This window comes from Salmo trutta, chromosome 2, assembly GCF_901001165.1.
Source record: "Salmo trutta chromosome 2, fSalTru1.1, whole genome shotgun sequence".
NCBI classification, from domain to species: domain Eukaryota; kingdom Metazoa; phylum Chordata; class Actinopteri; order Salmoniformes; family Salmonidae; genus Salmo; species Salmo trutta.
Genome location: NC_042958.1, coordinates 9,603,333 through 9,630,963, shown reverse-complemented (window position 1 = coordinate 9,630,963; position 27,631 = coordinate 9,603,333). Strand labels below are relative to the sequence as shown.

Here is a 27,631-nt window from a genome sequence, read left to right as displayed (position 1 = left end):
ATTTAGCTGTGGTTTGGGTTTATGTGACATTATATGCTAGCTTGAAAAATGGGTGTCTGATTATTTCTGGCTGGGTACTCTGCTGACATAATCTAATGTTTTGCTTTCGTTGTAAAGCCTTTTTGAAATCGGACAGTGTGGTTAGATTAATGAGAGTCTTGTCTTTAAAATGCTGTAAAATAGTCATATGTTTGAGAAATTGAAGTAATAGCATTTCTAAGGTATTTGAATAACGCGCCACGGGATTCAACTGGCTGTTGAGTAGGTGGGACGAGGTTAAGCTATTTTCTGCAGAGAGTGTTGGACTAATGTATTTTCTGTCAAGTACACCCTGATCATGTCCCTGATCACTATATTTTCATATATTTTGAAATATATTTTTTTTTACCCCTAATTTCTCCCCAACTTCATGACTACGATCTTGTCTCATCTCTACAACTCCCCAACGGGCTTGGGAGAGGCGAATGTCAAGTCATGCGTCCTCCGAAAAATGACCCTCAAAACCGCGCTTCTTAACACCCACTCGATTAACCCGTAAGCCAGCCGCACCAATGTCGGAGGAAACACCGTTCAACTGACAACCGCTGTCAGCCTGCAGGTCCCCGGCCCCCCACAAGGAGTCACTAGAGTGCGATGAGCCAAGTTAAGCCCCTGCGGCCAAACCCTCCCCTAACTCAAATAACGCTGGGCCAATTGTGCACCGCCCTATAGGACTCCCGGTCACGGCCAGTAATGACCGGGATCGAACCCCAGCCTGTAGTGACGCCGCAACACTGCGATGCGGTGCCTTAGACCGCTGCACCACTCGGGAGGCCTCCTGATTACTCTATTGAAGAAAGAAAATGACTTAATTTTTTATACAAAATGTGACCCGTGTCAATACACAGCTGTCTTTTTCAAGTTGTGCTATTTACAAACAAACACGTGACTGGCACAACCGTTTTGGGAAACTATGGTAAACTTCATAATGTAAAATAATGTGACAGATGAAATGAAGAACGCAATCTGCTTTATCGCCTAACCTATTGCACAAGCTGACTGCATGTATGTACTTAAAAAGTAGCTACAAATATTACAATTTAGTTTAAAACTTCAAAGAAATAGTTGACGGTATTGTAAAACCATCCTGTGGCTATTTATTTTATTTTATTATTTATTAACTAGGCAAGACAGTTAAGAACAAATACTTATTTACAATGATGGCCTAGTAACAGTGTGTTAACTGCCTTGTTCAGGGGCAGAACGACAGATTTTTACCTTGTCAGCTCGGTGATTTAATCTATCAACCTTTCGGTTACTGGCCCAACGCTCTAACCACTAGGCTACCTGCCACCCCAAAATGTGGCTATTTCCAAATACCCCGGTATACAGTATATACGGTATACTGCCCAAGCTTACTGACTAGAGCTATGTTCCAATATCCATATTAGCATACTATCTAGATTACAAATCCATTGGTTCATCCGATTAATATGCTATTCTAGAACAGAACCTCCCCCACTTACCATCCTCGTCGGTCAGCACGTCCACGTCCATGCTCTCCTTGATGCCTTCGGGGTTCCTCAGCACCAGCTTGACGCTGACGTTGGTGTAGGGTGACAGGTTCCGGATGGTGTGCTGCGGCGCCAGGCTCAGGGTGTCGTAGCACACCTCCTCGCGGGTCTCCTCCTTGTCGCCAGCCTGGTAGCGGTACTTGACAGTCAGGTTGTAGCTGTGGCAGCGGGTCACGTTGTAGCCGAAGGGCTCCCAGCGCACTGTGATCTGCTTGGATTTGATGTCCACCACCTCCAGTCTTTGGGGGCCATGCATGGGGTCTGTAGCGAGGGGGAGAAAATGTGTCTATCATAAAGATAACATTAACACTAACGTATAAAAGCATTGATATAATTTCATATATTCAAAGATTTTCCAAAAATAAGATGTTTTTTTCTTCCCCTTCAATATAGCTTTTTGATATCTAAAGACAAAGAATGTTGGCAAGCATCAAAAACTAAATCCTGAGTCCTTCAAACAGTTGCAACATCCCAATCCCCCTACCTACCCATATTTTCCCCCTGCTGTGGCTCTGCCTCCTGGGTCTGACTGGGAACAGTAATGGGCCTAGGGCTGATCCTTGAGATACCCTCACTCTGACTGGGAATAGTAATGATCCCAAAACTGATCTTTGTGTTACCCCCACTCTTACAGGGAATGGTCCCAATACTGATCTTTGTGGTACCCCCACTCTGACAGGGAATGGTAATGGTCCTGAAGGGGTTAAACCAAGGCCTCATACCTTTTTTAAGGGTTAATAAATTGTGTTATGTGTGTGTGTGTTAACACCTGTTTTGAGTGTTGTGCCCTTCAGACACTATCAGAAGGCGGAAACCGCCTACGCTCATACTCCTCCTGTCTGGGCCCCACCGTGGCTGTCTGAGGTTCTGAGAATACGACTGGTTGTCTGAGAACACAAGGCTGCCGCAGGTCTGATGAAAACAGTCACCTGTCAGAAGATGCTTAGACTCGTTCACCTTGTTATGACCCTATAATTGTGATGACATTTTTGGTCAAACCCACTTCTGAGCTTTTAATTGCTGACAATATGGTTGCTGCTGTCCGGGGGAGGCTATATAAGTTACAGGATGTCTTAGACATTTTGCAGAACCTGGGGAGAGCCATCATATACTGAACTCTGTACCAACTTCTGCCTACAATTGTATTACTAAAGGAGAATTTAAAAAAACTTAAACAAAGAGTCTGTGTTTCCTTTCTACTACTAATATATACGTTTGAGAGTTATATAGAACTGATCATCTGTTGAAGACATTGACCAACAGTCCCAACACTGATCCTTGTGGTACCCCTTCTGTCCAGACAGCCACCCTAGGCTTTCTTCCCATCAGGTCTATTAAGACAGCCATGCCTCCTGCTCTACTCTCTCCCACATGAGGAAGGGGCAGACACACAGCACTGTAATAGGATCCATTTCCAACCCGGCATCAATTTAGGGCTCTCACACTAGTTAGAATTACATTGGCTATGCTGCTTTCCCACCAGGGGAGCAACAAGATAGGCAATTTGGTTAGCCTGGATAAACTGATGAGGAGACCAAGCTCCAATTCAAGCTGGATGGAAAAAAATTAGGGGGGGGGGGGGGCAAACCCATTTGACTGCACTTTTCTAATCCTCTCCATGTTCACAAAGATTAGGTCAGAGATAAAAAAAACCTGGGAAGTTTAATGCCAGAGCAACATTGACAGAAAAGGATGGCCAGTGGTTTAACATTTTCCACTTTGTTCCCACTTTCTGCTGATGTTGAGAGGACATCTTGAGAAAACATGCAGCTCATGGACAGGTTTATAGGAATATCCATGTATGTAAGTATAGAGTCCATTTTGTTTATCTATATTTCTATTCTGAGCACGAGGGAGTCGAAATTAAAACAAGGGGGCAACAGAGCACATTTTAATTAGTCTCGTAATAAAGCTCTTGTGAAGGCATTTAACAGTTAGAAATCAGATTCTGACACACCAGTCACTCGCACTCCTTACATTTATGACATTAAAAATCACTCAAAATCGGAACATTCCGCACTTCCAGAAAGGTTTCTGAAGTCATCTACTTGTAAATCTAGCTGAATCCAACAGTGCAGCCAACTACTGTAGAAGCATCAGAGATAAATCATACAAAATAGATGGATTAAAGGATATCTAAATGCTTAGACTCACTATTTTTACACTCACTTTTACAGTATCAAATTAAAATGTATTGGTCGCATACACATGTTTAGCAGAAGTTATTGCGGGTGTAGTGAAATGCTTATATTCCTAGCTCCAACAGTTCAGTAACATCTAACAATACATCCGACTATAAAAAAATAAACGAATGGAATTAAGAAATGTATGAATATTAGTACGGAATATAAATAGATATGTATATGATGGGACGTATAGACATTATGGATAGAATATGTAGTATATCTGCAGAATATGTAGGATAGAATAGTATAAGTACAGCAATAGTTAAATAGGCTAGGCCTTGACTAGAATACAGTAAATACATATGAAGTGGGTAAAACAGTATGCAAACATTATAATGACTAGTGTTCCATGACTATGTATATAGGGCAGCAGTCTCTAAGGTGCAGGGTTGAGTACCGGGTGGCAGCCGGCTAGTGACTAAAGTTCAGAGCAGGGTACTGGGCGGAGGCGGACTTGTGGTGACTTTTTAACAGTCTGACGGCCTCGAGATAAACAGTTTCTATCAGCCTCTCGGTCCCAGCTTTGATGCACCTTGCCGTCTAGATGGTAGCAGGGTGAACAGGCCATGGCTCAGGTGGCTGAGTTCCTTGATCTTCCTGGCCTTCCTGTGACACCGGGGGCTGTAGATGTGCGGGAGGGCAGGCAGTGTGCTCCCGGTGATGCGATGAGCAAACTGCGCCACCCTCTGGAGAGCCTTGCGGTTGCAGGCGATGTGGTTGCCGTACCAGGCGGTGATACAGCCCTACAGGATGTTCTCAATGGTGCATCTGTAGACGTTTGTGAGGGTCTTCGGGGCCAAGCCAAATTTCTTCAGGTTGAAGAGGCGCTGTTGCACCTCCGTCACCACACTGTCTGTGTAGACGGACAATTCCAGAATGTCAGTGATGAGGAACTTGAAGCTTTTCACCTTCTCCACTGCAGCCGTGTCAATGTGAATGGGTGTGTGCTCCCTCTGCTGTCTCCTGAAGTCCACAATCAGCTCCTGTGTTTTGTTGACCTTGAAGGGGACGTTACTTTCCTGGCACCACTCCGCCAGGGCCCTCACCTCTACCAGGGCGTCGTTGTTGGTAGTGGACATGTGCATGGCCATCAGGGAACAGGGAGTACAGGAGGGGGCCTGAGCACGCACCATTGTGTTGAGGATCAGCGTAGTGGAGGCGTTGTTGCCTAGCTTCACCACCTCGTAGTGGCCATTCAGGAAGTCCAGGACAAAGTTGCACAGGGCAGGGTTCAGACCCAGGGCCCAGAGCTTAGAGGGTACTATGGTCTCGAAGGCTGAGCTCTAGTCATGGAACAGCATTCTTACATAGGTATTCCTCTTGTCCAGACAGGACAGGGCAGTGTGCAGTACGATGGCGATTGTGTCATTCGTGGATCTATTGGGGCGGTATGCAAACTGCAGTGAGTCTAGGGTGTTGGGTAAGGTGGAGGTGATATGATCCTTAACTAGCCTCTCATGATGACAGACGTGAGTGCTATGGGGAAATTGTAATTTAGTTCAGTTACCATCACTTTCTTGGGTAAATCAAATCAAATTGTATTTGTCACATGCCCCGAATACAACAGGTGTACAGTGAAATGCTTACTTACAAGCTCTAAACCAACAATGCTTTAAGATGTTAAGGAAAAAAGTGTTAAGCTAAAAATAGTTAAGTAGAAAATAACAAATAATTAAACAGCAGCAGTAAAATAACAATAGCGAGGCTATATACAGGGGTACCGGTAAAGAGTCAATGTGCGGGGGCACCGGTTAGTCGAGGTAAGATGTACATGTAGGTAGAGTTAAAGTGACTATGCATAGATTATAAACAGAGAGTAGCAGCAGCGTAAAAGAGGGGTCTGGGTAGCCCTTTGATTAGCTGTTCAGGAGTATTATGGCTAGGGTGTAGAAGCTGTTAAGAAGCCTTTTGGACCTAGACTTGGCGATCCATACTGCTTGCCGTGCGGTAGCAGAGAGAACAGTCTATGACTAGGGTACCATTTAGTTGTGCCAATTCACCTAAACAAAAAGGGGGGTACAAGGAGGATCAGTGGATTATTTTCCAAGAACACAGACATAAGCTAGCAGAGAACCTCTGTTAATTTGGTTAAACACAGGCTGCTGTGTTGTAGAAACGTGTGAAGGTGATATACTGTAAGAGGAAAGTGCTATAAGGATAAAGAGGACTATGGCTGGCCTCCACCCAGAGCCATTCCAACCCAGGAATGTAAAGACAAGAGGGTGGGAAAAGCTTTACCACAAAGGCTAAGTCTCTGTGTGAGTGAGAGAGAGAGAGAGAGAGAGAGAGAGTGAGAGTGAGTGAGTGAGAGTGAGTGAGTGTGAGAGTGAGTGAGAGTGAGTGAGAGTGAGTGAGAGTGAGTGTGAGTGTGAGTGTGTGTGAGAGTGTGAGTGAGAGTGTGAGTGAGAGTGTGAGTGAGAGTGTGTGTGAGAGTGTGTGTGAGAGTGTGAGTGAGAGTGTGAGTGAGAGTGTGAGTGTGAGTGAGAGTGAGAGTGTGAGTGAGAGTGTGAGTGAGAGTGTGAGTGAGAGTGTGAGAAAGTTAGTGGAATTAGAGTATGATAGCTAAGGAGACAGAACATTTTGGCGTTTGATTATAAATATGAAGACTTAGTCAAAAAAGAGAACACACAGAAAGCTGCTGTTTAAAACACCCGTCTCCAGATTACATCTTCAAACTAAGGGCAACCATGGCCTCTGTGACAGAGGGAGAAGCGTCCATCCATGTATATGGGTAAGAGAGTCTAGCTAGCTACATTTCAGATATACACGTTTTTAATTTAGTCAGAAAGACGTTTTCATTTCAAGTTTAAGTGTACTGTTAGCTAGCTAACATTACCTGTATGATGTGTGTAGTAATATTATTGATATCTCAGAGCCATTTGCATTGCTAGTTATAGCCTAATGTTAGCTAGCTAACATTGCACCTGGTTGGTTAGCTAACTGCACAATTACGAACACACCCGTAGTATAAGCCAGCCTATACTCTTTAAATCTTTAAAGAGATGGGTGGGGCTAAAGCTTAAGAGGGTGTGAACGATGCTGAATGGGTGTAGACAAAGGGCTCTTCAGTAGGTACCAAAAGATTCAGGGGCCATTTTCTCAAAAGTGGGGTTACAAGTGTATTAACTTTCAAAGCAAAATTACTTTCCTATTGTTCCTCAACTGTAGTGTATGATATACAATTTTCTAGCTCTGAGTCTCCACTGATGCTGAGAAACATTAAACCGTCAGTCGGAGGAGGGAAGAGTTCAATGGAAATTGGATCTCGCTGCAGACGAGTGCTTACTGTTTTCTTTCTGTTTTGAAAGCACAACGTTGAATACTTGAAAGCATACTTGGAGCACTTTGGTAAAATACCATTGAAAAGCATGAGAGCAAAAATAAAATTGGGTACATTTAATTTCAAAAGGACGTCTTGTTCCATTTCGCATAATAATGAATAAGATAAAAGACTAACAGTGGTGGTGACAGAGGAACAACAGTAGGCTCAATCAGAAAACAGAACAGGACAAAAACAATTCTGTCTCCACGGCCCACGAGATGATGTGACAGGCTGTGAATGAGTGGCAGGGGGGAATAAAAGGAGACAGAGCTGTAATTGAGTGGCATGACTGAGGGATGGCGGGAGGGAGAATATCTTCACAGGAGATCAGGAGGGCTATGGCATTTTCATAAGCAAACTTAATAATGTACAGTACATGCCATACCCATAACTGTAAAGATAAATCTTACTCAAATAGAGGGAGAGAGCGCAAGGAGAAAGTGTGAGTGAGAGAGAGAGACCAAGCAATGGGGGGGAGAAAGGAGGGAGAAAGAGAGAGAGAGAAGAAAGAGCCAAGGAAAAGCAAAGAGCAGACAGAGTCGATAGAAAGAATAAGAGAAAGCGATAAACTCAGAGATTGAGAAATAGCTAAGAAAGAGACAGATTGCCAAAACGGAGTGGGAGATGGACAGATAGTTGAGAGAGAAAAAGAAAGAGATAGGTGAGAGGGAGTTATGACAGCAAACAGGCCACAAGGCCTCTTACCCCCTAACATAAATCAATAACTCCAGCAGACCAGATACCTGGGAATGCATTACTAGTCAACGGGAGCTGTGTACGCTACACTTATGTCCAGAGCACAGCAATAATTTAGCCCCTTCACAATTCCCAGAGCATCGAACAGACGGCGAAAAAACAATAACACATGTTGCCCTATAGGATGACCCTTGACCGCGAGAAGAACAATGGACTAATAGTCCCGTGTGGCTCAGTTGGTAGAGCATGGTGTTTGCAACGCCAGGGTTGTGGGTTCGATTCCCACGGGGGACCAGTACGGAGAAAAAATTTGTATGAAATGTATGCATTCACTACTGTAAGTTGCTCTGGATAAGAGCGTCTACTAAAATGTAAAGTGAGAATGATAGACCCAAGACAGACAGTGAACACAGAGGGCAAGCGAGAGAGACAGAAGCTGCGTTTGAATACACATACTGTATATACTACATATTATTAGTTGATTTTTAGTACACTGTAAACAAATGGTATCCTATCAGTTGAGCGTACTAGCTCTTCGCCTGTCTACCGGAAGTTGATGCTGTTGCTAGCAACACAAATTACTAGCTAGACATTTTACGACTTCGGGTATGTTCTTAAATTCAATCTGGATTGCCAGAGTGCTCTGAGAGCTTCGCAAATTCAGATTGTTGTCAGATTGTCCGTTTGTAAATTCGGAGCGTTTCGCTCTCGGAGCGTGCACTGGACACTCGGGCCGAGGAGTAGGGTTGATTCGAGCATTCTGACCTTACAACGGCAGTCAAGCACCCAAGATAAAGTTGGCTAGCTACTTCCAGATACAAATGACAGAATACCTCACTCTGACCATTTTACTCACCCCAGCAGAGCTGGTTAGGATGTTTTCATGTTATCCAGAGCGCTGGTGACTAACTGTGCTGCTGCAACAATTGAATTAACATTTCTTGCCCGACGTTTACTGACGTGGTCATAATCAACAGGTGTTGAGCGCTCGTAAATTCAGTTATTCTGCGCTCTGGTCTCTCAGACGAGAGTATACCAAAGACAAATTACTCCAATACCTCTGAAATTGGAGTAATGTTAGATAGCCAGAGCGAATTTACGAATGCACTCATATGTCCATTGAGAACGCACAACGACTATACCACTTAGCCTTTCTGGGCCCGGGGGCAGTATTGAGTAGTTTGGATGAATGAGGTGCCCAAATTAAACTGCCTACTACTCGGGCTCTGAATGTAGGATATGCATATCATTAGTAGATTTGGATAGAAAACACTCTGAAGTTTCTAAAACTGTTTGAATGATGTCTGTGAGTATAACAGAACTCATATGGCAGGCACAAACCTGAGAAAAAAATCCAACCAGGAAGTGGATTGTAGTTTTTCAAGACTGGGCCTATTCAGTGACTTAGGGTTCAATGTGCACTTCCTGAGGCTTCCACTAGATGTCAACAGTCTTTAGAACGTGTTTCAGGCTTTTGCAGTGAACAGAGAGCGAACAAGACCTCCTGGAGTCTGATGACTGAGAGAATGACATGGCCTAAATTACGCGCGTTCACGTGAGGGGTAGCTCTGTTCAATAACGTTTTTCAAGACATTGGAATCGTCCGGTTGGAATATTACTGAAGTTTTACGTTAAAAAGGCCCTAAAGATTGATGCTTTACAACATTTGACATGTTTCAACGAACGTAAATATAACTTTTTGTCGTGAAATTTTCAGCGCGCTTCCTACATTTGGAGTAGCTTACTGAACGCGCAAACAACAAGGAGGTATTTGGACATAAATTATGGACTTTATTGTACAAAACAACATTTATTGTGGACCTGGGATGCCTGGAAGTGCCTTCTGATGAAGATCATCAAAGGTAAGTGAATATTTCTAATGCTATTTATGATTTTAGATGACTCCAAAATGGCGGGTATCTGTATTGCTTGATGTCTTTTTCTGAGCGGCGTACTCAGATTATTGAGTTTCCCCGTGAAGTTTAAAAAAAAATCTGTGACAGCGGTTGCATAAAGGAGATATTCATCAATAATTCTTTGAATAACAGTTTAATATTTTAGCAACGTTTATGATGAGTATTTTTGTAAATTGTTGTGCTGATTCACCGGGAGTATTGGAGGCCAAATATTTTCTGAACATCACGCGCCAATGTAAAATGGGGTTTTTGGGGTTTTTGGGGTTAAAAAAGGCACTAATGATTTATGCGATACAACGTTTGACATGTTTGAACGAACGTAAATATATTTTTTCCGTTCGTGAAGTGAAGTGAAGTCCGGCTGGCTTAGATCATGTGCTAACAACACGGAGCTTTTTGGACATAAATGATGAGCTTTTTTGAACAAAACTACATTCGTTATGGACCTGGGATACCTGGAAGTGACATCTGATGAAGAGAATCAAAAGGTAATGGATTATTTACATAGTATTTTCGATTTTAGATCTCTCCAACATGGCGGTTAGTCTGTATCGCAAAGCGTATTTTTCTGGGCGCAGTGCTCAGATTATTGCAAAGTGTGATTTCCCAGTAAGGTTATTTTTAAATCTGGCAAGTCGATTGCGTTCAAGAGATGTAAATCTATAATTCTTTGAATGACAATATAATATTTTACCAATGTTTTCTAATATTAATTAATTATTTTGTTGTGATGACTTGACTGCCGGTTATTGGAGGGAAACGATTTCCTGAACATCAACGCCATAGTAAAACGCTGTTTTTGGATATAAATATGAACTTGATAGAACTAAAAATGCATGCATTGTCTAACAATGTCCTAGGAGTGTCATCTGATGGAGATTGTAAAAGGTTAGTGCATAATTTTAGCTGATTTTATGGTTTTGGTTACGCCTGTCTTTGAATTGACAATACATTACACACAGCTATTGTCAATGTACTCTCCTAACATAACCTAACTTTATGCTTTCGCCGTAAAACCTTTTTGAAATCAGACAACGTGGTTAGATTAAGGAGATGTTTATCTTTCAAAGGGTGTAAGATAGTTGTATGTTTGAGAAATTAGAATTTTGACATTTATTTGGTTTCAAATTTGCCGCTCTTGAAATGCACCTGCTGTTGATAGGGTGCGCCACGGGTGGCACGCTAGCGTCCCAAATAGCCCCAAGAAGTTAGTGCTTAATTTTAGCTGTATTTCTGTTTTTTGTGACCCCTGTCCTGCTTGGAAAATGGCTGGTTTTTCTTGTGTTGGCACTGTCCATACAAAAAAATGCATGAAATTAAATGTATGAAATGTATGCATTCACTACTGTAAGTCGTTCAGGATAAGAGTGTCTGCTAAATGACTAAAATGTAAATGTAAATAATCTAACTTTATGCTTTCGCCGTAAAGCCTTTTTGAAATCGGACAATGTGGGTGGATTAAGGAGAGGTGTATCTTTAAAATGGTGTAAAATAGTTGTATGTTTGAGAAATTTGAATTATGACATTTTGTTGTTTTGAATTTGCCGCCCTGATATTTCACTGGCTGTGTCCCGCAGGTGGGACGCTAGCGTCCCATGTAGCCCATAGAAGTTAAACCACTTAGCTAAGCTAAGAATGACGGGAATAATCAAGTCAATAAACGTTGGGTAGTTAGTTAGATAGCATATAGTTAATATACTGGCAAGTTTGATGTATTAGTAGCCAACTAAGGTTAGCGTTAGCTAGCTAACATACCGGTACATACTGCTGAAATTATATGCTATGTGGTTCGTAAGGATAGCGTAGCTAATAAATTGTCAGGCAACATAACGTGTAAGGTAACTTATTTGAAAAGCCATTACTTTATTACATTGCCCAACATTTTCTTAACATTTGTCATAATTACTTATAGCAATGAATTTGTATCCGCTCTCGGACTTCAGCTGCATATTTTCCGCCATTTTCTTCAAATCTGAAAATGTGAAGCCACGCCCATTTTCTGAAGAATTGCATTATGGGCCCTAAAAGCACGGAAATATTGTCATTTGCTGGTAAACTTCGTATTTTGGCAAATTTAGTACGACATAAGGGAACTTTGGCATACTAACTATATCCATACTATGACCAATAAGGTTACTATATACTCAATTTAAGTCACAAATAGTGAGGTTAGTATGAGTATTCGAACACAGCTAGTATCTTTCTATTAAAATCCAGCAGAGAGAGGGCCTATAAGGACGCAGATGTTCAAATATTATTTTATCGGGACAAAGTCTTGACGTGCATTTCTCCTCTAGAGGCCATCTCCAGGATGTCGTGATGCACACACATGCCACACAAACGTGTGTCATCTCAGTCAGACAGAGCACCCAATCAACTGACCTCCTTCCCTCCCTTCCTTCCCTCCACCACTGCCTGATATCATCTCTTCAGAGTGTCCCTCTTCCCCTGAGAAGCCGTTTGCCATTCAAACTTCACAAGCGTCTTCCTTTCACACAATGCACTCACCCAACAGTCTGGCTGGATACCTGGAATTCATTTTTAACACATTGATTTTCCCACTTCCAACCCCCCCTTACCTCTATTTCTCCACCCCCTTCGCTCCTGCCTTGTAATTAATGGAGACACAATCAAAAGACTTAACAACCTCATCGATTAACCACGCTGCAGAAAAAAAAACTCCCACCCTACAAATCACGGTTTATTTACACAGATAATCTGTTGCTGGATATGTGTGTGTGTGTGTGTTGCTTTTGAAGCAGAGGGACAGTAGAAAGTAGTGCAGATGCTGTTATGCTGTTGATGGTGGGTAAACAAATAGCCCAGTGGCCAGACTGCATGCAAAGAGAGATAAGGAGGGCCAAACTTCTCCATGGCCACCAATCAAAGACCAAGACGGGGGGAGGGGACTGAGATCAAGATCACACACACACATGCAAGCAAACCTGCCGACACATACACCTGCATTCAAAATATGCATGAAGACACACCAATACATGAAAGCATGCACACACACCGTCTGACCACTGCCGATAACTCTCTCTCGCTGTCTGTGTGTATTGAACTACAGGCTCTCTTCTTCAAGTCGCCTTTAATCGTAGTGAGAATGGTTCGGTTCAGTGTTATCAAGGCCGGACATGAAAGGATTACAGGTGATGAACACATCGCAGGGCCAGTGTAAATCTTCTAGATACAGTGGAAGAAAAAAACCTGTACTCGCTCAAAGAAAGAGAAATGCATCAATAGCTGGTGCAATTTCCACAAAACAACTGCTCCTTCAAAGACCTGCTCCTTCAAAGACAAACCCCGTTAAAAGGAAAAAATGTCACACCGCCTCCTTGTCAAATGACATCTACACTTATAGCGCTCAGACAACAGGCCTAGGCCCTTCCTCCCCTCTATTTGTGGGGAGAACAACTGAGGCTGTGCTCGGTGTGTAAACAGTTGCTGGACTGCTAAACGCACAGGGAATTAATGGCTGGCCGGGCAGAGAACTCGAATTAGCTGCCGTCTTCGGGAAGCGATACGCGTTTTGACACCATATATGCCAGAGAAACCTGAGGAAAAATAAGAGGGGGGGGGACATGTCATGGCTGAACGCACGAGAGCAAGAGAGAATAGAGGGGTGGTAGTGGGAGTGGTGGGAAAGCATTGAAGCGCAAGGCCACTCAGGGGACATCAACCAGGAACGTTGTGTGTGGGGGGGTTTCTTAAACATATACTAACTTGTATGTTTGAGAATGGCTGTAAGGTGTGTGTGAATAGGATGGGTGATTTAAAGACAGTATCTCTTTCCCACAGGACGCAGGAAAAGGTTCTTAACACGAAGGGCCTTAACTGTCCTCTCCAATCACCAGATATAATAGCCAAATAAATAGCTTAGAGTGCCAGAGCTCGACAAGCCCTCTGATACACCTCAGTCATAGAATCATACAAAATGGCGGGTCAGGGGCCAAGGTTTCTCTTTGAAGGAGAAGATGGATGAAGCCTATTACCCTGGCCTTCAGCCTCCAGGTAGGGACATCTTTGAATGGCAAGACTGTCATAAATCCCAGAGATGGAAGATGGGAATAAGAGGGAGAGAAAAGGAGGAGGGGAGGACGGTCATTTGCATTCCCCTTGCCTGCCAACCTGGGAGGGGAGGACACCATGTAATGGCTTGGCGATGGGGCTCAAGACAGATTGTGACAAGACACAATCGTCACACCAGTTGCTATGGGAATCAGCCTCAGAGATTCATATTTTGCATCAGCTTGGGTGTTCCAGTGGTTGAGCAATGATGCTGCCAGAGAATTGATATTCATCGTATTTCGGGGTCGGTAGGATCTTTGGCCTTACTCCCCACTCCTACCAGTATAATATACACACACACACACACTTTTTTTGTTGACATTTAGATGTCAACTATTAACAGCTTTTTTTCTTTCCCCTTCTCCTGCCCAGGCTTGACACTTGACATTTAAATATAGCGCTTCCCAATTATTAGCATGTCATTGCCCTATGCTAATAAGTCGCGGGCTAACCCCTGTTGTACAAGTAGATAACAATTAACCATGATGGGGCTAAAACATGGCCACTGCCAAAGTGCCATGAGGCGTGTCACAATTATTCCATTGAAAAACAACAACGCCTGAATAAAGTGTGTAAGCCAGAGAAAAATATCTGCAGTGTTGTTATAGCATGGTGTAGCTAGCATGGTGTAGCTAGCATGGTGTAGCTAGCATAGTGTAGCTAGCATGGTGTAGCTAGCATGGTGTAGCGTAGTGCATCTTTCTACCTGAGCTCCCCTATGCTGTGGGCAGTGATATGGAGAAGCAGGCCTCTTGCCATGCACTAAGTGCTCTGGGAAGGAGAATAAAGGTATTAGTCCCGGATGGGAGGGAACAAATTGTCTGTGGCAGCCACACTCCTACACTGGGGGAGGGGCAAGCCTATTCCGGTGAGCAGGAAAGAGGCAGCTCATTCACCATTCACCATGCATGCAAACTCCAAGAATTGATTCAAATGACTTCCTCAATTCTTTGGGATTGTGGTATGTGTGAACCGCCAAACACGTCAAATGTCAACAACCATCTACGTCGATAGATAGACTTAAAGCTATTCACATGGATTAACTTCAGTCCTGTACTTTATTACCACTGGTGAGGAAACTTCTGTTTGTCTCCCCTCAGGAGGTTTTCATGGCTGTTCTGTTACAACACAGGGGGAAAATACCGACTGGGTTTGATTGACAGCGGTCTTCTTTTTCACACCCGCCGAGATGTATGACACGCTGTCAGACCACTGCACAGACACACGACACACATTCTCACGGGTGAGTTCGAGCATTCCGGTGGCTTAACTCAAGCGCAGGCGAGCGCAGAGGGAAATGAGGAGACGTCAAGGATTCTTCCCAAGGATACCAGAGGAACAGCTGCTATCACACTGTGTGTGTACGGAGTGCTTTTCAGCAGAAAAATGGGCTCAGAATCAAATCAGAGACAACAATAATAAACAATAAAACAAGTGTTCTGCTTGAAAGTGCGTTTCATGCTAGTGTCGGGAGCCCCTTCGAGTACCTCTGTCCTGATCCCGCTGTCACTCATCTCTATTACTGCGCTGCTCACTTCACAGTAGCTCGTGAGCCGACACGTGCACACACACACACACACGCACAGAAACTACACACGCGCACACACACACGCGCACAGAAACTACACTAGTTTATTATTTTTTGAAAACACTTGAAAAAGAGCGAGAGAGCTAGACGGAAGTAGAGAGAAAAGGATTCAACAATATCAACACAGCCATCTGGGTAATGGTACCAGGCTTTCATCCTCATCAAAGCCTGCTTCAGAGTTGCTGGAAGCAGCCAATAATGACGGCTTTTTGACAACCGACAATCAAAACTAAATTACGCTCCCTGAACGCTTTCCTGTATACTCCCTCCTCTCCTCCAATCGTCGTCCATTCATGGAGGCAGGAGGACACAGAGGCACATCTGCCACTAAAACCTCCAACCCCACTCCGTATGTACACCCCATCATTTAGAGCCGCAATTGGTGGCTGTAATGAGGAGAGGAGTGTGTGTGTGTACCGCATAGCTTATGTGTCCATCATCCTTAGTGATGTCCGAGTCAACGCTACGTTGGTGGTGGGCGTCGGAGTGTGGCCGCAACACCTGCTGCTCCTTAAAAGCTGCAGACTCTGAGAAGAGGGAGGGGAAGTTTACAATTAAACAGCGGTGTACTCATTATAGAAACCATTTAAGAAGCAAACAGAGCAAAACAAGAGTTTCTATTGGACAAATGCAGGTAGGTCCCTCCCCGTTTCGCTCCATTTGATTCCGCTTAAACGTTTTGCAACAATAAATGGGCAGAATGAATACACCCGAGATAAAGTTGTTGTGGAATACATCCTCTTCTTACATCTAGCTACATCATCCCACTAAAGCATATCAGTGTCATGAAACACCACTCATTATTTATGTCAGTACGTCACATTAACAACATGTCAAAGAGAAATACATTCATTAAAATAGAGTTGTCTAACTACCATGATGTATCAAACAATATTTGTGTACTAAAGATAAAGCTTCAGCTAAGATTGTGAAATAAATGGCTTGTCTGAGTGAAAAGTAAAGCACACACCAAAGCACACACCAGCTAGCAGCCGTTCTCGATCTTTCTGAATGAAGTGCAGCGACCACTGATATGATGACGGACTAACAATCCACATGTAGAGACTGATAGAGGGATGAAGGAATAGATGGATGGAGAAGCGTCAGCTCCACTCAACCGCTCTCCCTCTCCTCTCCGCCTGACGCGGCTCCGCAGAGCGAGACAGGACATGTTTCAAATCTGTTCTCATCAGTAAGAGGTCATGTTTCCTGTAAAGGTCACACCCCTGGACTGGCAGAGCAGTGTGTGTGTGCATGTGTGTGTGTGTAGCAGGCTTGCTGATGGTCTTAAGATCTAAGCAGCTCCAGAGATGACTGACAGCATACACACACACACACACACACACACACACACACACACACACACACACACACACACACACACACACACACACACACACACACACACACACACACACACACACACACACACACACACACACACACACACACACACACACACACACACACACACACACCAGGGGGCCAACTCACTCCTACCAATCCTCCAAGGCAGAAACCCCCCAGCTTTCTCAATGGGCTGATGGTGATGGAAATGCAGGGTGTGGCCAAGGACAGACAGGAAACCCCCAGCTTTCTCAATGGGCTGATGGTGATGGAAATGGATGGTGTGGCCAAGGACAGACAGGCAACCACCAGCTTTCTCAATGGGCTGATGGTGATGGAAATGGATGGTGTGGCCAAGGACAGACAGGAAACCCCCAGCTTTCTCAATGGGCTGATGGTGATGGAAATGGATGGTGTGGCCAAGGACAGACAGGCAACCACCAGGGTTACGGCTCTATTGTTGAACACAATAAATGTGTGGAGTCGCAGGCACACACACACTTTGGTGTGTCTTCATGCTGGCCAGTGATTAATGGGTGTGCCATGTGGTGGAGAAATTGTCTGTGTGTTGGAGGGCAGTAGGGGGCCTGCTGAGAGGGAGAGGGGGCAGTAGGGGGGCTGCTGAGAGGGAGAGGGGGAAGTAGGGGGCCTGCAGAGAGGGAGAGGGGGCAGTAGGGAGACTGCCGAGAGGGAGAGGGGGCAGTAGGGAGGCTGCCGAGAGGGAGAGGGGGCAGTAGGGAGGCTGCCGAGAGGGAGAGGGGGCAGTAGGGAGGCTGCCGAGAGGGAGAGGGGGCAGTAGGGAGGCTGCGGAGAGGGAGAGGGGGCAGTAGGGAGGCTGCCGAGAGGGAGAGGGGGCAGTAGGGAGGCTGCCGAGAGGGAGAGGGGGCAGTAGGGAGGCTGCCGAGAGGGAGAGGGGGCAGTAGGGAGGCTGCCGAGAGGGAGAGGGGGCAGTAGGGAAGCTGCTGAGAGGGAGAGGAGGCTGCTTGGAGGGAGGGGGGGGCAGTAGGGGGCCTGCTGAGAGGGAGAGGGGGCAGTAGGGGGCCTGCTGAGAGGGAGAGGGGGCAGTAGGGAGGCTGCCGAGAGGGAGAGGGGGCAGTAGGGAAGCTGCTGAGAGGGAGAGGAAACTGCTGAGAGGGAGAGGGGGCAGTAGGGGGCCTGCTGAGAGGGAGAGAGGGCAGAAGGGAGGCTGCTGAGAGGGAGAGGGGGCAGTAGGGAGGCTGCCGAGAGGGAGAGGGGGCAGTAGGGAGGCTGCCGAGAGGGAGAGGGGGCAGTAGGGAAGCTGCCGAGAGGGAGAGGGGGCAGTAGGGAAGCTGCCGAGAGGGAGAGGGGGCAGTAGGGAAGCTGCCGAGAGGGAGAGGGGGCAGTAGGGAAGCTGCCGAGAGGGAGAGGGGGCAATAGGGAGGCTGCCGAGAGGGAGAGGGGGCAGTAGGGAAGCTGCTGAGAGGGAGAGGAGGCTGCTTGGAGGGAGGGGGGGCAGTAGGGAGGCTGCTGAGAGGGAGGGGGACAGTAGGGGGCTGCTGAGAGGGAGGGGGGCAGTAGGGAGGCTGCCGAGAGGGAGAGGGGGAAGTAGGGAGGCTGCTGAGAGGGAGGGGGGGCAGTAGGGAGGCTGCCGAGAGGGAGAGGGGGCAGTAGGGAGGCTGCTGAGAGGGAGGGGGGGCAGTAGGGAGGCTGCTGAGAGGGAGGGGGAGGCTGCTTGGAGGGAGGGGGAGGCTGCTTGGAGGGAGGGGGAGGCTGCTTGGAGGGAGGGGGAGGCTGCTTGGAGGGAGGGGGGCAGTAGGGAGGCTGCCGAAAGGGAGAGGGGGCAGTAGGGAGGCTGCTGGGAGGGAGGGGGAGGCTGCAGGGTGGGAGGGGGGGCAGTAGGGAGGGAGGGAGGGGGGGGGGCTGCAGGGTGGGAGGGGGGGGCAGTAGGGAGGGAGGCAGTAGGGAGGGAGGGAGGGGGGGGGCTGCAGGGTGGGAGGGGGGGGCAGTAGGGAGGGAGGCAGTAGGGAGGGAGGGAGGGGGGGGGGGCTGCAGGGTGGGCAATAGGGCCTCTGAGCCCAGGTCTTATCTGGTGCATCTGTGGCCAGGAGCTAGACGGCTCCTCAAAGACCTTGGCCCTGCTCTGGAGCCCCTCGGGGAATCTTCACCTTCACACACACATTCTCCCGTGTGCACACAAGAATACAAATGTTTAATAGTTTTCCAAGCTTGTATAAAATCGCTCCCCCTCACTCACACACAGATGCAAACAAACACATTCACCAGATAGCCAAGCCAGATGACAGCGTCCTACTGATGATAAGAATAGCTGCTGATGTATACTTGATTTGAGGGGTAATCCGTGATTGCACGCTCCTTATTGCCTTATCGTTTGAAGTCCATCCTTTCCCAACGCATTCCCTTTGCTTATCCAATTACACAAGAGGGAGCATGTACACAAAATGCCAAGTATGAAACATCAGACCGTCTGAAAATTTCATTCAAAGGGGTTTCGAGGAGAGCGTTTTTTCAAAGGTTTCCTTTGATGAACACGGTTTACATGACAGAAAAAAACAGACAGAAAAATGTCCCTTTCAAACACAGGAAACTTGAGAGTATCCATGTAATGTACTGTGTGGAAACACTATTCTATTGTCTAAAGAATGTTCAACTGAACAACACTGAGGTTGAGTTAACAGCCCCATTATGATATAACAACTGGACTGGGATGTTACCATTCAAACTATTAGATTAAGTAGAAATAACAGTCTATTTTCTAATGATCGTAAAGGAGGCTAAACACACACACACTCACTCATTGGAGGCACATTCTCCACACCAATTACCCCGCTCTACTCTCGCTGTGGGTTGCCTGGCGAGCTTAGGCTGTTTACGGTGTGTGTGCGCGCGTTTGTAGGGGTGATGCTCAGGGGTAATAGCCTACTGTAAGAAATCCTGGCCATAGTCACAGCTCGGGAAAAAAACACAACCCTGGTGGGACCCACACGACCCTGGTGGGACCCACACGACCCTGGTGGGACCCACACGACCCTGGTGGGACCCACACGACCCTGGTGGGACACACACGACCCTGGTGGGACATTACTCCTCTACCTCCTTGTGCTCGTCACCATTCCAGACAACAATGTGTTTTTGCTGTGGTAAACACTATTTTACGCTTCAAGGGAGAAATGGAGACAATATCGGCCTCCGGGTGTGTAGATCCACCTGCCAAGCGGCTGGAGTGCTATATGTCAAATCAAATCTCATGTCACATGCGCCGAATACAGGTGCAGGTAGACTTTACCGTGAAACGCTTACCTACGAGGCCTTTCCGAACAATGCAGGCCCTTCAAGTGTAGATGAGAGGGAAACAATATGGCCATTCCCCCATCCTCCTCTGAGCTGTGGGTCTTTGTCTTCATTCCATTTGAATGTAACTCCATAAACCAGGCAGACTGGATAAACCCAGCTTGGCCCTCCCAAAGATGAGCTGGGGTGGATGGTTAATGCTCCATAACGGGTTAGGCTGGGTTTTACCGTCACTAAGAGGTAAATTAGAGGTTAAACAGTGACAGCCCCTCTACAGACGTAGGCTGAACTGAAATGAGAGAGACTGAGGGATGCCTGTAGTTATATAGGGACTGTTAAAAAACAATCCATCGCATTTTCTTTCGGTCCCTCCATTCCTTACTGTCTCTTTTTAGACCAAATCAGAGGCTTGTTTTATCACGACAGATAATGGCGTGACGTTCTGTGGGCGAAAGTTGAGACGATGAGTTTGTCGGCTTTCATTGGGCGTTGGGTATAACAGCCATTGTTACACACGTAGTACGTATGTGAAGGGGATGGAAGGAAGACGGAGAGACAAGGGGAGAAAGAGCAGGAAATTGCATTGCCTATTCAATAGGCCAATAAGATTAGACACGGAGAGAGAGAGAGAATTACCATAGAAATGATGTTTCAAGCAGAAAATGACAGAGGTCCCACTCAGAAACCAAACTGATTGTGTTTGGGGCAGCAGAGAGAAAACTGCGGTGAAAAGAACAATAAAACCATATTATATTGTTCCGTTAATGAAACATACGGCTTAAAAAAACCTGTCTACTGTGTATATACAGTACATGTGGACCATTGCGGTTGTAAAAACTGGTTTCTCATTTTGCCACGGTAAAATGAGAAACCGCTCCACTTCCTGATTGGGTCACCTGATCCAGGTGAGTTATGATGGAACACTTGACAGATACAGGTGGATTTTCATAACAGATGGTGTACTATAATTTTTGGTTTTCTGTAACAGTCTGTGCCTACAGAATATGGTGAGAACGCTCTTATTTCCACACTGCTGCAACAGATACCTCCCTATGGAGGAACACTGCTAACCTTTAAAGTCCCAAACACTAGGCACTGATTACATTTCCTATGAGAAAAGCAATCTTGGGAAGCCATTGACACATTGCAGATTGATTGGAGACAGTAAGTTGTAAGGACCTAGAGACAGTCAGTCCTGGTCTGTGGACACATTGCAGATTGATTGGAGACAGTAAGTTGTAAGGACCTAGAGACAGTCAATCCTGGTCTGTGGACACATTGCAGATTGATTGGAGACAGTAAGTTGTAAGGACCTAGAGACAGTCAGTCCTGGTTTCCCCCTCATCCTCAATTCAATAGCTATTTTTCTACAAAGTGCGGACTGTAATAAGCAGTGGGCAGAAGCGCTAATGGCTAAGATGTTAACAGTTTGCTGACTTGTGGATATTGTGCCTGCCGAGCGAGGCATTATAGTGGGGACACAATGAGGGGTGCAACTGCTGGTGTTATCAGTGGGTGGATTACTGTGTTTGCAGCAGAGCGGGATGGGAGATCGGTCGGTACAGTAATAGAGATGTCACATTGCTTTATGACCCAATAATGGAGGGAGGCTCGCACTAACAGCAATCTGTCTGGTTTGGGCTTATCTTGCAGGAAAATGACAAAGAGGTGGTGGTAAATGTGTTCCCTTGCACGTTTGTGGGATTCCTTCTGCACCATCAGCAAATGAAACTCGTGCTGAGAAAATTCAACGTGCTGCCTGAGTCAATATGGTTGTGTATTGTGGGGTTAATGTTTTTTTTTCTTCCATGAGAACAGGACCGGGGAACAGCTGCAGACTGGCAGAATGTTGTTCTCACGAGAACAGGGCCGGGGAACGGCTGCAGACTGGCAGAATGTTGTTCTCACGAGAACAGGGCCGGGGAACAGCTGCAGACTGGCAGAATGTTGTTCTCACGAGAGCAGGGCCGGGGAACGGCTGCAGACTGGCAGAATGTTGTTCTCACGAGAACAGGGCCGGGGAACGGCTGCAGACTGGCAGAATGTTGTTCTCACGAGAGCAGGGCCGGGGAACGGCTGCAGACTGGCAGAATGTTGTTCTCACGAGAACAGGGCCGGGGAACGGCTGCAGACTGGCAGAATGTTGTTCTCACGAGAACAGGGCCGGGGAACGGCTGCAGACTGGCAGAATGTTGTTCTCACGAGAACAGGGCCGGGGAACGGCTGCAGACTGGCAGAATGTTGTTCTCACGAGAACAGGGCCGGGGAACGGCTGCAGACTGGCAGAATGTTGTTCTCACGAGAACAGGGCCGGGGAACGGCTGCAGACTGGCAGAATGTTGTTCTCACGAGAACAGGGCCGGGGAACGGCTGCAGACTGGCAGAATGTTGTTCTCACGAGAACAGGGCCGGGGAACGGCTGCAGACTGGCAGAATGTTGTTCTCAGGAGAACAGGGCCGGGGAACGGCTGCAGACTGGCAGAATGTTGTTCTCACGACAGCAGGGCCGGGGAACGGCTGCAGACTGGCAGAATGTTGTTCTCACGAGAGCAGGGCCGGGGAACGGCTGCAGACTGGCAGAATGTTGTTCTCACGAGAGCAGGGCCGGGGAACGGCTGCAGACTGGCAGAATGTTGTTCTCACGAGAACAGGGCCGGGGAACGGCTGCAGACTGGCAGAATGTTGTTCTCACGAGAACAGGGCCGGGGAACGGCTGCAGACTGGCAGAATGTTGTTCTCACGAGAACAGGGCCGGGGAACGGCTGCAGACTGGCAGAATGTTGTTCTCACGAGAACAGGGCCGGGAAACGGCTGCAGACTGGCAGAATGTTGTTCTCACGAGAACAGGGCCGGGGAACGGCTGCAGACTGGCAGAATGTTGTTCTCACGAGAACAGGGCCGGGGAACGGCTGCAGACTGGCAGAATGTTGTTCTCACGAGAACAGGGCCGGGGAACGGCTGCAGACTGGCAGAATGTTGTTCTCAGGAGAACAGGGCCGGGGAACGGCTGCAGACTGGCAGAATGTTGTTCTCACGAGAACAGGGCCGGGGAACGGCTGCAGACTGGCAGAATGTTGTTCTCACGAGAACAGTGCCGGGGAACGGCTGCAGACTGGCAGAATGTTGTTCTCACGAGAGCAGGGCCGGGGAACGGCTGCAGACTGGCAGAATGTTGTTCTCACGAGAGCAGGGCCGGGGAACGGCTGCAGACTGGCAGAATGTTGTTCTCACGAGAGCAGGGCCGGGGAACGGCTGCAGACTGGCAGAATGTTGTTCTCAGGAGAACAGGGCCGGGGAACGGCTGCAGACTGGCAGAATGTTGTTCTCACGAGAACAGGGCCGGGGAACGGCTGCAGACTGGCAGAATGTTGTTCTCACGAGAACAGGGCCGGGGAACAGCTGCAGACTGGCAGAATGTATTCTATACATCTACAGTACCTCAATGAAGGGAAACTACTTCCAGCAGCCTGATTCAGTGTGTGTGTGTGTGTGTGTGTGTGTGTGTGTGTGTTTCTATAAAGTCATGCGGTGAGCAGCAATTTTTCATGTGTCAGGCTGTCAGTGCTGGACTGATCCCTCAGGTGGTGATTGGGGTCAGTGTAGCACGCTGGGGAGGGATGTGCGCTTTTCTCGATCACCATGAATCTACCCACACACACACACACACACACACACACACACACACACACCTCTCTGTGCTGTCGCCTTCCGCTGGCAGCTGTTCCTGCCCCGTAAAGATCAACAACAAAAAAATGGGAACAGAAATTAATGGAGAGAATAATCTGTTTTGCCTCAACGGGGGCAATAGGGGAAGGAGGAAAATGAAATGCAACAGAGAGTGAAGGTCCTGTTCGTACAACCTGCCCCCGGTTTGTGAAGGGCCTGTCCTCCGGTTTGTGAAGGGCCTGTCCCCCGGTTTGTGAAGGGCCTGCCCCCCGGTTTGTGAAGGGCCTGGCCCCCGGTTTGTGAAGGGCCTGGCCCCCGGTTTGTGAAGGGCCTGGCCCCCGGTTTGTGAAGGGCCTGGCCCCCGGTTTGTGAAGGGCCTGGCCCCCGGTTTGTGAAGCGCCTGGCCCCCGGTTTGTGAAGCGCCTGGCCCCCGGTTTGTGAAGGGCCTGCCCCCCGGTTTGTGAAGGGCCTGCCCCCCGGTTTGTGAAGCGCCTGGCCCCCGGTTTGTGAAGCGCCTGGCCCCCGGTTTGTGAAGGGCCTGTTCCCCGGTTTGTGAAGGGCCTGTTCCCCGGTTTGTGAAGGGCCTGGCCCCCGGTTTGTGAAGGGCCTGTCCCCCGGTTTGTGAAGGGCCTGTCCCCCAGTACCGGCTCGCCAAGCCGGACAGGTAGCTACTGACCAGCCACTTTTCCCCCTCTGGGCTCTGACACACACACAATTTCTAAATGTCCTCTTCTCAGCAGCCTCACGGCAAACAGGCCTTGATACTAGAGCAGTGAACGCACACACAGGCACGCAGAACATCAGCACCCAAAACACATCTCAAAAACACACTTTTAAAGCCACAATTTATGGCACTCCTTGGTGCTGTAGGTATCAATAGTGGAGGAACTGATAAGAGTGTGAGCTCCTGCATAGTGGGGACTTAAGATGGAGTATAGTGATACCTCTCTATTTCTTAAGTAAAAAAATGTATTATCCCCAGGAACAGAGATGTCATTGGTCAAGATGCCTTTTAAGAGTGTGTTTCTACCCCAGTTAGGGAAGCAGGCAGGGAGTCAGGCAGTGCGGCCTATATGAGATTTCATTTGCCTGCTGGAAGGAATGAAGCACGCGAGAGAGAGAAGAGAGGAGAGGGAAGGGGGAGAGAACCATGGTGCCTAAGGGGAAAGGGGAGCGAGGGAACACCTCGCTGGAAGAGAGTTCAGAGGACATCCTGGCTTTCAACTCTCTCCTCACTCTCCCCCCACCAGTCAACACAACAGGGCTGCCCTAAAATCTATTCACACAGAAGGGCCAGTGCACAGAGACAGACACACACTGATAGTGTACATTTTACCCTAACATATGTAACATACCATATGTCCTATTACAGTAATTTCATGGACTAAAATGCAAGACCACATATAGGCAGACACTGGCAGACAGACGAGGCCGAGCAAAACCCTTTGCCAACAATCCCAGTAGTGTTTCAGCGTGGCCCTGCGACATGCCTTAAGAGTCGTCTCGTCTGACAAAAATAAAAAACCCTGACAAGAGAACGTATTAAAAGCTGTCCAGCGCTCTGCTTTGAAATGTGTTTTCCATGTCCATTGGGCTTTCTAATACCCACTCATAAATATAGACAGTGGCATCTCCTTCCCTCGGCTGGCTGGCTGTGTGTCTCTCTCTCTCTCTCTCTCTCTCTCTCTCTCTCTCTCTCTCTCTCTCTCTCTCTCTCTCCTCCATTTACACATCAGATTTTCACACTCTGGTCCTCTGAAACCATCTCTTCTCCATCTTTCCCTCTCGCCGTTTGTTTGATCGTCTCCATCAGGGAAAGTAAGAACACTTGAAGCCATGGTCAAACTCTCAGGTGGACCTTACATAGACCTCTTCTACTCACAGCATGACCCAGTGTTTTAACACTCGCTGAAACTATATGAACCAAAATGGCCCCCATTTGTTGTTGCCTGATTCGTGGTCATATCCTCATGGGTGGGTGTACGTGGTACATTCTCCCTGCTTCAAAAGGCACAGCCTCATTTTACAATGGGTTCTGTAAGTGTGTGTTTGTTCTCAGTTGCATCCTGCCCAGGTGCAGGCCCAGTTTGTGGTACTAAATGGGATTGTCCGTACTTGCTTGGTGCTAGGCTGCCAGGCTGTTTAGAAGTCAGAGAGCTAGGGCACACAGAAGAGTCCAATTGGCGAGGATTAGATGGAACAATGAGACTATGGCATCTCCACACACACACACACACACACACACACACACACACACACACACACACACACACACACACACACACGCAGCGCACACACACACATGCAGCACACACACACACGCAGCGCACACACACATGCAGCGCACACACACAGGCTTGCACGCACAAACACAGTAGGTTATGAAATGAGACTGAGAATTGCACTTCTGAAGCAGTCAGAACACAGAGATGAAAAGGGAAATTTAGACAGTGTATCATCTGAGCCAGTGACGATCCTAAAGACACCCCACACTGAGCCCAAGTCTTAACCGGTGTATGATGGCCAGTCGCATATCTATAATTCAATGTTTGTGGTAAAAAAAAAATGCCTAAGACACATGATAAATAATTAATCGTACTAAATAAATACAAAAATAAAAAAGAGAACTGGAAAAAAATAAACATATTTGAAAATTGTTGTGGGATTCAGAGGGATCCAATTTGCATGGGTGATGTTATCAATTTTGTCAGTTTACACAGAGTAGCGCTGTTTTAAGAATGCCTAACAAGCTTGTGGATTAACGCAAAGAGACAGACTTGCAGTAAGCGAGAAAAAGGGATTTTTTTCCTCCATAAATTTACGTTCCTTCTAATCTTTTTAGGTTCTTTCCTGTTTATGACATTGAAAACATGTGTACGCTGTGCACACACTAATACACGCAAACAAACTCCCAGAGTTCTTTGCAAAACATCCTCTTTGCTCCACGTCCTTGAGAATCACACAATAAGCCACACTCCTTTCAACTTCAACACCATAGTAACAATACACCCCCCCCCCCACCACAACCTTCCCTAACCCTAAAGGAATGTCATTTTCCACAGGCTGACAGAAGGGTCTCAACTCAGAGTAGACAACCTTGCTAATTCAATAAGCCACTCATGGAGGAAGGTCTATGTTGAAGCATGAGGGGAAGCTGATGGAAAGCATTAGGCTCACCTGAGTAGCTAGTCGCTAGGATACTTAGCCTGGAGTGCTACAAAGGCCTGTCAGGGGCATCACTCACACCGACGAACATTAAATAAGAAGCTTCTTCTTCTTCTTCTTCAGGGCGATTTCCTTAGCCTGGTGACATGGCAGCCGGCAGTTTTTGATCTTGGCTTGACGAGAAAATGCGGGGTGGGAAGTGTGTGTGTGTGTGTGTGTGTGTGTGTGTGTGTGTGTGTGGGGGAGTTAGTGTTAGATAGGTGGCAGGTGCACATTGATGAGGAAAGCGTGATCTAATCCTAAGTAGTAATCAACATGTCAACATGTCAAATTAGACATTTCTATTGGTCTTGTTCTAGCAATCCTCTCCAACTCATTAAAAGCAGAAAGAAACCCAGAGGGTGTTTGTATTACGGCAGTTATGTCAGATGTTAAGTGGTCAACAGAGGCAGCGGTAGCCAGAGGGGCTAGTCAGTTGCAGGTATGCAGGTATTCGTGGTTGTGTGGTATGTGCGTTGGTTGAATGCACTGGGTCCTAACCCCAGAGTAGTTGATATAAGGGGAACTAGCCTGGGCATGTCCTGACAGACGTCTCCAGCATCAGGCATCTCCTCTATCTAACCAACACTGTTACAGAAGGAAGATTGCCTGTCTTATCGTTCATATATTCCCCTTTCAGTAGCTAGCTTTCCATCCACTTGGTGACAGATGTGAATATTCTAAAATCTGCATTAAAAACAATATGCGCATTTTCCCATCAGAGATGTGTTTTCATCAAATTGACTTGTTGTAGATAAAAGGTTGTATGTGATGACGTAGTGCACATTAAAATATATTTTGCAGTTAAATTG

General features: G+C 46.9%; 1 protein-coding gene across 6 annotated transcripts in view; it reads right to left on the bottom strand.

The window, feature by feature from the left end:
- LOC115150117 (receptor-type tyrosine-protein phosphatase mu) overlaps positions 1-27,631 on the bottom strand; it is a 303,522-nt gene that overhangs the window by 142,189 nt on the left and 133,702 nt on the right. For all 6 annotated transcript variants that reach the window (XM_029693071.1, XM_029693087.1, XM_029693079.1 and 3 more), the window contains one exon: positions 1,506-1,814. In XM_029693071.1, coding sequence (XP_029548931.1) covers positions 1,506-1,814 — 309 coding nt within the window. The remainder of the gene's footprint in view (positions 1-1,505; positions 1,815-27,631) is intronic.